The 9,222-nt window shown below is 36.2% G+C and overlaps 1 protein-coding gene and 1 pseudogene across 1 annotated transcript; both read right to left on the bottom strand.

Moving 5' to 3' along the window:
• Positions 1 to 1,866: 1,866 nt before the first annotated feature.
• Positions 1,867 to 2,709, bottom strand: LOC142165758 (uncharacterized). The gene has a single exon (XM_075224130.1). The coding sequence runs from the start codon at positions 2,707 to 2,709 to the stop codon at positions 1,867 to 1,869; it is 843 nt and encodes a 280-aa protein (XP_075080231.1).
• Positions 2,710 to 5,482: 2,773 nt separating this feature from the next.
• LOC142166233 (serine/threonine-protein kinase SAPK7-like) lies at positions 5,483 to 7,089 on the bottom strand (annotated as a pseudogene).
• Positions 7,090 to 9,222: the final 2,133 nt, after the last annotated feature.

Raw genomic sequence — 9,222 nt, 5'->3', positions numbered from 1 at the left:
AAATTCTAGTAGATTTGTGAAGTTCTGTAGGTGGTGCTTGTGCTACCTCTTGTGAAGATAATTGGGAAGTAGAAACTGTATCAGGAAGTATTGCCTCAATATTAGAGGAATGAAGAGACTTTGTGGCTTTTGTGGACAGCTGACTAGTGTCATCATGTAAATTTGGAGCAACTGGATCAGGATGAACATGAATGGTTGGATTATCTGTAGATAATGGGTAAGCATCAACTGCCTCAGGGAAGGACATCTCAATGTTGCCTTGTGTAGTCTTGAATGGGAAAATGGACTCATTGAAGACAACATCTCTGCTAATGAATACCTTGTGTGTCTGAAGATCATAGAGTTTATAGTCCTTTTGAAAAACACCATAGCCAAGTAGGACTGGCTTAATGGCCCTGGGACTAAATTTATCCTATTTGGGCAGAATGGAGGCATAACCCAAGCATCCTATCACTCTCAGCTGTGATAGAGATGGTGTATGATTATATAGAACCTCAAAAGCAGATTTGTTGTTTAAGACGGACAAGGGAACTCTATTGATGATATACACTACTGCTTCAATACAACAGCCCCAAAATCTTGAGGGCAAGCCTCCCTGGAATTTGATGGCCCTAGCTATCTCAAGGATATGTCTGTGCTTTCGTTTGACCACTCCATTTTGCTGAGGTATGTATGGACATGACCTTTGGTGTATAATCCCATAGGTGTTAAACAGATCTCCACAAGTAGAGTTGAAAAACTCTGCACCATTATCATACCTAACTACTTTGATATGCTTTCCAAACTGATTCAGGACCATGACAATGAATAATTTCAACAGACAAGAAACATCTGATTTAACTCTCATCATAAAAGTCCAAGTCCACCTAGAACAGTCATCTACAATAGTAAGAAAATACTGTATACCATCATAAGTAGCAATATTATAAGGACCCCAGACATCCATATGCAGCAATTGAAAAGGTTCAGTAGATCTGCTAGTATGTGTAGGAAAAGCAATCGTAGTTTGTCTAGCTAGTGGACACACATTACAATTGTTCAAAGTGAATTTAAGCTTGTTCTGAAAAACAAAATCTTCCTTAGAACAACCATAGGAACATGTCCTAGTCGTTTATGCCAAATCTCTGAGTCTGTAATATTTTTTACTGCCATAGATTTGCTATGAGTATGAAAATCATTCCTGGACCTTGTCTTCAACACATATAGCCCATCATGTTCTCTACCAATCGCCTTCAGCCTCCCATTGAAGAGTTCCTGAAATACAAAGAAGTCTGGATAAAATGATGCACAACAATTCAAATCCTTTGCCACTTTTGAAACTGACAAAAGGTTAAATTTAAAATTGGGCACACATAATACATCCTTAAGTAGTTCACCTCCAGGCATTTCACAATCCCCAACATGAGTAATTTTAGCAGTCTCTCCCGTTGGCATTTGAACCTGTCCTGAACTTCCTATTTCAATACCATTTAACAACAACTGGTTATTGCTAATCATGTGATTAGTAGCACCAGTATCCACTATCCAACTAGATTCCTTTGTGGGAATAGAACAGGAAGTACCTGTCATATGTGCGCTAGGAAAAGATGTACCTGCCATGTGAGCACTAGATTCTGAGAAGGATGACCTGTTGTTATTTAGTATTTGCAAAATCTGATTATACTGATCAGGTGTAAATGCAGGAGGTTGTGGCATTGTTAGTTGTTGTATTGACTGTACTTCTGTCTTAGCCAAATGACCACTGACGAAAGCCCCTTTCTTCTTTGATTTAAAATCAGCCGAATAACATACGATCTTATAGCAATTCTCCTTGAGATGGCCTTTCATGTTACAATAGTCATATTTAATAAGCTTGTAGCAACCTTCTCAAGTGTGTCCTTTTATGTGACAGAAATCACATTCGACATTATAATTTCTTCGCTGCTTTTGAGTGTTATTCCTTGAAGTGAACAAGGTTGTTGGTTCCATAGACTCAATAGGAACAGTATGACTACCACCAACGATTCTCTGGCTTTCATCTTGCAAAATCATGGCATAGGCCTGATTCACAGAAGGTGCTTTATTCTTCATTAATATTTGGCTTCGAGCTTGACTATAACCATCATTCAAGCCCATCAAAAACTGCCAAAGACGTTGATACTGCAGATGTGCAAGATATTTTTTTGATTTTTCACAGTCACAAGGAGGAGCTGGAATAATTGAGTCATATTCATCCCATAAATCTTTAAACTTTGAATAATACGCCGATAATGATGATATTCCCTGAGTTAGAGTAAAAATTTCTTTATGAAGATAATACATTCGTGAGGAATTCACTTTATCAAACCTTTCGCGGAGATCTTCCCAGATTGCTCGAGCACTTAAGCGAAACAGAACGCCACTTAGTAAATCACGACTTACATTGTGCATCAGCCACGATTTGACAATCGCATTGCAACGATCCCACAAATGGTTGAACCTAGTTCCAAAGGTGTCTCTGGCGATCGAACCATCCACAAAACCCAATTTGTTTCGTGTTAGCAAGGAAACTTCCATAGCTTGGCTCCAAATTGTGTAGTTTTCCATTTCGATCAACTGAAATCCCAACGATAACGAGTTCGGTCCATCAGAAGGATGCAAGTATAAAGGATGATTGCGATCAATCACAATCGATTCCTGCATGGTCGAGTGTTCTTCAACATCTTGTTCTTCGATTGTATCTCCTGCCATTGAAAAATTAGGGCACAAATTTGCAAACGGATTTTCAGTGAATCTCTCGATTTTCAGCTGAATTGATAATGAAAACCCCTACATTCACACAATTATTGCTCTGATACCATGTTAATTCTCGCAAATCTGGAGAATTTGAAGAAGAAGAAGAAGAAAGACGCAATGAAGAAACGTAGAGAGAGAAAATTACAGAAGAGTATTTCTGTTATTACTGTGCTAACCAACCAATGTCCAAAATTATTGTACATTCTATACTAAGCAACTACTAATAGACCAACTATACTAGTTAATTAACTTAACTAGAGTTAACACCTAATGACAACTAAGCGACAGTTGTACAATTGCTAAGAAGCTCCTTTACATCATCCTCCTCCTTTGAGAATACTACTCTCGTTTTTCCTTCCACAAGTTCATAAGGCTTGTGCTCCAGTCGCATGCCTCTCCTTCCTCCTCCACTCGAGAAACCATCCAGCGCAGTCAAATAACTTGACTTGTTGAGGAATCCGTCGACAGTAGGGTTGGTGAGTTGTAGTCTGCATTCCCTGTTGATTTCTTGATTGCACGTTGCCGATTGGATTCATAGTAAGAAGGTTGATTATGAGAATTAGGATTTTGCCCTAGGTTTGATTTTGAGGCGCGTTCTATTCATCCTTTTGGAAGGTGCAATGTGACTTTAAAATTCAACTGAGAGAGAGGGGTTTGGGAATTGGGGGCTATTTATGTTTTTCAGATTTTACTGAGAATTACTATCAAATTAAGTTTTGAGAATTTTTCTTAATTGAAGAAATTGCACAGAGCCGAATTAATTTTATATGTACAACACAAAGATAAAAATCAAAGAAAAATCTGATAATGATGGTTGAGTGTTGACGGCAATAGAGATGAAAACCAACGCAAAGCGAAAGTGGCTGATGGATAATGGAAACAACAATGCATACAGGCAGATGGCTATGGAACGCGCAATGTGACTTCGAAACTCAACTGAGAGAGAGGCAGCGAGGGGTTTGGGAGTTGGGGGCTATTTATATTTTTCAGATTTTACTGAGAATTACTATCAAATTAAGTATTGAGAATTTTTCCTAATTGAAGAAAGTGTATAGAAAAAAACTAATTCTATATGTACAACACAAAGATTAAAATCAAAGATAAAGGTGATAGTGTCGGTCGAGTGTTGGCGGTAAGTGAGGTGGCCACCAAGGAGAAGCGGAAGTGGCCAGTGGGTATGGAAACAACAACGCAGATGGGCAGATGGTTATGAAAGGGTTTGGGAGTTGGGGGCTATTTATATTTTTCATATTTTACTAAGAATTACCATCAAATTAAGTACTGAGAATTTTTCTTAATTGAAAAAGTTGCACAGAACCAAACTAATTTCATATGTACAACATAAAAATTAAAGTCAAAGAAACATCTAATGCTGACGGTTGAGTGTTAACGGCAAGAGTGGTTGCAACCAACGAGAAGCGAAAGTGGCCAGTAGGTAATGGAAACAACAACGCAGATGGGAAAATGGTTGTGGTAGGCGCAATGTGACTTTGAAATTCAACTGAGAGAGAGACAACAAGTAGTTTGGGGGCTGGGGCTATTTATATTTTCAGATACTGAGAATTACCATCAAATTAAGAGCCCGTTTGGATATATGAATTTTTTCACTTTTAAAAAAAAACTACTTTTTTCAAAATCAGTGTTTGACCATAAAAATTTTAATTTTCACTTCAAGATGAATTTTGAAATTTTTCAAAAATTTTAAAAATTCCAAAAAACTGTTTTTCAAAATTTCCACTGAGATCACTCACAAAACTTCAAAAACAACCCACAATTATATTCACGTTCAAACACAACTCTAATTTTTAAATATCATTTTCACTTGAAAAAAAAATTAAGTTTTTTTGGAATCTTACAATTCTTATGTACAAACGCCCACTAAGTACTGAGAATTTGATGGTGACGACTGAGTGTTAACGGCAAGAGTGGTTGTAACCAACGAGAAACGGAAGTGGCCAATGGGTAATGGAAACAACACAGGCGGGCAAATGGCTATGGGAGGTGCAACGTGACTTTGGTATTCAACTGAGAGAGAGGCAACAAGGGGTTTGGGAATTTGGTGCTATTTATATTTTTCAGATTTTACTGAGAATTACCATCGAATTAAGTACTGAGAATTTCTCCTAATTAAAAAAATTGCACAGACTTTTTGTGTCGAGGGTTTATCGGCGACAATCTTTCTATCCTTAGGGTAGGGGTAAGGTCGACTACACACTGTCCTTCGCACACCCCACTTGTGGGATTTTACTGGATTTTTGTTGTTGGTAAAGAAATTTCACATAACCAAACTAATTTTATATGTACAAGTTACAACACAAAGATTAAAATTTTAAAAAAAAAATACGATGGTGATGGTTGAGTGTTGATGGCAAGAGAGGTGGCAACCAAGGAGAAGTGGAAGTGGCCAGTAGGTAATGGAAAGAACGGTAACGATGAAAGGCGCAATGTTACTTTGAAATTCAACTGAGAGAGAGACAACGAGGGATTTGGAGTTGGGGGCTATTTATATTTTTCATATTAGTATCTGTGTCCGCGCGTTGCGCAGAAATATTAAACGCAATTTTTATAAGAAAATATTATTTAGAAAGTGCGGTACACACAAAAGTTACAAATGGTATTATTTTATGAATATATATAAAGGCACTGATATTCATACATTCAAGTCAGAAAGGAATATCTTGTAAATAGCATGAGGACAACATTCGTAAGAAATGCAACCTTGGTCATATTTTATTCTAAGACATTAATCTAATCAACTAAGTAATCCATTAATTAGTTAATGCCCCTCCACTAAATATAAAAGAACACATAAGTAATTACACAGATACCTTGCGATTATATTCTCTTCTAGATAGGACCTCCGGAGCAATATAAGTTGGAGTCCCAATAGTTGATTTTGGCCTCAAATGCAACAGGGACGACTGCAATTGTAGGACGAAAACTATGAGCCTTTCTTAGGGGGATAATAAGTCTATATATATAAATCACCAGAACGTCATTAACCTTTGAGTATTCAAAATCATATATCTTCAAGCGTGGAGCTGGACTTCCATCTAGATGGGTATTCTTCAGTTTCAAATCTCTATGGCATATTTGCTGCAGAGGCAATGGAAGTTTGAAGAAGAATAAGCTCCTTTAAACTAAAAAGATGGCATTTGGAATAAAACTTATACACAAGTCCAGGCCTAAGATGTATCTAAATTTCTGCTCGTATGTTCACACATAAAGAAAGTTCTTTTTTTTTTTGATAAATTCTTGTAAGTTTCTCACCATGTTGTGACAGTAGTGGATTTCTTAAATAAGCTGCTGGAAAAAGTACCTGGCCCAAAATGCTAGCAGCAAGAAACCAGATGAGAGAAGCATTAAAGATAGTAAACCAAGGCTCTTAAAATCACAGAAATGTAACCTTTTAAAATCACAGACACCATTACCATTTCTTTATTCTTCAGAATCCTTCTATATGGTAGTCTACGTGAGACTGATTATTAACAAAATTAAAAGTTTAAAATATACCTCATCTTCGCTAAACCTTCCTGCATTGCAAATGCGCTCAAACAGTTATCCACCAGTTATATATTTCATAACAATGGCAAGATAAGTGGGTGTCACTAACACATGTATCTCACAAAACAAATGCACAACAATTAGGCCAACTATTCCATAGCTTTTCTTGCCGTTTTCAAAACAAACCAATATTATCAATACGACGTTGCAGAATAATAAAATATAAGCACACAAACTTGCCTCCTTGAAGCGAATTATGTTTGGATGTCGAAGTGATTTATGATTAATGATATCCCTTGCTACATTCTCATCAATCTACAATAAAAGGTGACATCTCAACTTCATAGAACATTACATGATATTGCTAATTGCATACATGTTTAACTGATAATTAGGAAAATGTGCAACAACAATAATAATAAGACAATCAGCATAAGAAATTTATATCAACTGGGGGACGCTTAGGTCAATTAATTGATTTGATGACAATAATAATGCAAACCTTGTGTCCTCTCTCAATGTATTTCATAGCCACAAGCTCTTTGGTCTCCTTGTTCCTCATAAGCCCCATACCAAAATTTCCTGACCCGATATCTTTCACAAGCTCGTATTTTTTCATTTTCTTATCCTTCACAAACTTCACTATATATTAAAATAAAATACAGAATCCCTTGCTAAAAACGACAAATTCGGAAAAACCTTTCAAACACCAATCAAAGCCAAATTGTGATGACAGATACCAAATTTGAAAATTAAGGTTTTAAATTTAACACAAAAAGGATTAATAAGTGTTAAATGCATCCAAGTTTTCATAAGAAGAAACAAAGACGATTTCAAACCACTTGCGTACATGACATTCAGTACTTCTTCACTAATGCGATGTAAAAACTACAGTTAATCCATGTATGGTAGTTACTGAACAATCTGTATGTGCAACATTTCATGAGACATTATTTTATATATCTAGAATAGTGTAACAGAAAAAGATTTAAAAAATACCGAAAACTAAATCGTACCTATTCCATGTTTGAGGAGTCATCTCAGCAGCTAATATCCCAGTTGGTCTGACAACAAAATAGGTCATGCGATATAACCCGAGTTCCTGTATCTTATTCCAAAAGAACTTAATAGCATACTTCCCGATTGAGGCATGTATACAATCGCCCTAGAAAATCATATTAATTGTTAGGATGTATTAGATTGGTATAAATTGTTAGTGGTGGAAATTATAAATAATTGTCAATAAACATTGTAAATTTTTTAGGCAGAATGTGCATATTTTTAGAATTTGCAGTAGTTATAGAGATTAAACAATTGTCAACAAACATTGTAGCTTCCTTTGGCAGAATATATGCATATTGTACTAGTTTTTGAAGAAGTTTAAGGAGGAACATCATATTTTATTTCTCACGTAGATTATATAAGCTGTAATATATTGGTAATAATTTGTTTTTGCTGGAAATTAGTAAATTATTATCAATTAGATGTTCACAAACAGAAATAGAAATAAGACTACACCAAATAATCACTTCAAGTAGGTAGTTTTATGTTTTTTAGGATTGCTAGAAACTAATAACAAATGGAAAAATAATGTTTGAAACAAAAAGAGAAATAAAGGTACTACGTAAATAGTTTCACGTAGAAATTTTCATCTATTTGAAAATTTTGGAAAATTTATGAATCGTAGCAGCAGAGAAGGAAAAAAAAAAGTGAAAGCAATTAAAAATATTTTACCATCTTGTAATACCAACTCTATTGAATAAGGTATTTGAGGCTTGTAGCGATCCAGAATTTCTCACATTCGAACTACTCTAACTTTTAAATTTCATTTCATGGAGTTGCTTGAAATTTGTGTGATGTCATGAAGTTTTGTAGTCATATTTGCGGAGTTCTGTATTCTGACCAAAGCAAAAAGAGAATAGAAAAGGAAGTAAAAGGAGACGCATAAAACTGCTGATGTAGTTATGGAGTTACGTTAGGATACCCACGTTTGGGAAGATGATCATGGTTTTTTTTTAAAAAAATTATTTCTTCCGATTTATTTGTGAAATCTATCTATATTGCAAAACGGCAAATTCGAAATGTGGGGGTCAACTCCAGACGTTGATTAAAGTAATTTTCTTTTTTTGAATTTTCAGGTTTAACAAATTAAAAAAAAAAAAAGATACCAGCAAACGTGGGAGTCAAAGTAGATGTATACTAAATTGGAAGTTTTAAAGCTTGTGAACTTCTATAAACAAATTAAAGAAAAATTCGGACAACAAAGATGTGGAAGTTTTAAGCTTGAATTGGCGAAATTGGATTTTTAGCGATTTCCGGTTGATAGGTGAGATTTGGATATAGGGGTCATAATGGAACTTTGAGAGTTGTGGTAGTTCTGTTATGTCATTTGGGATGTGTGTGCAAAATTTCAACTCATCCGGACGTGGTTTGGTTGGGTTTTTATCAAAAGCGTAATTTAGAAGATTTTGGAATTCTTAGGCATGAATCCGATGCGAATTTGGTGTTTTGATGTTGTTTTGCGGGTTCCGAAGGTTGGAACAAGTTTGAATGAGGTTATGGGATATGTTGGCATGTTTGGTTGAGGTCCTGGGGGCCTCGGGTGAGTTTCGGGAGGTCAATTGGACCATTTCATGATGTTTGGAATTGCAGAAAACTGTTGTGTGTTGCAGAGGATTTAGACCTTCGCGTTCGCGAGTGAGTCCTCGCGTTTGCGAAGGGTCAGTTGGTGAAGGCTGGAATTTAAGCCTTCGCGTTCACGAAGGGCTGAGTGTTTGGTCATCGCATTCGCGTGTGAGGGAGCGCGTTCGCGAAGAGTTGTCTGAGGAACCATCGCGTTCGCGATGGGCAGGTCGCGATTGCGAAGAGGAATTTTTGGTCAAAGTTATTTTGTGCTTCACGAATGCGAGGCGTTGACCGCGTTCGCGAAGAAGAAATGAGGCCTGGCCAGAATATTTAAATATT

This window comes from Nicotiana tabacum, chromosome 11 (assembly GCF_000715075.1).
Source record: "Nicotiana tabacum cultivar K326 chromosome 11, ASM71507v2, whole genome shotgun sequence".
Lineage (NCBI taxonomy): Eukaryota > Viridiplantae > Streptophyta > Magnoliopsida > Solanales > Solanaceae > Nicotiana > Nicotiana tabacum.
Note: the sequence above shows the minus strand (reverse complement) of the source record. Positions and strands in the feature narration are given on the sequence as shown.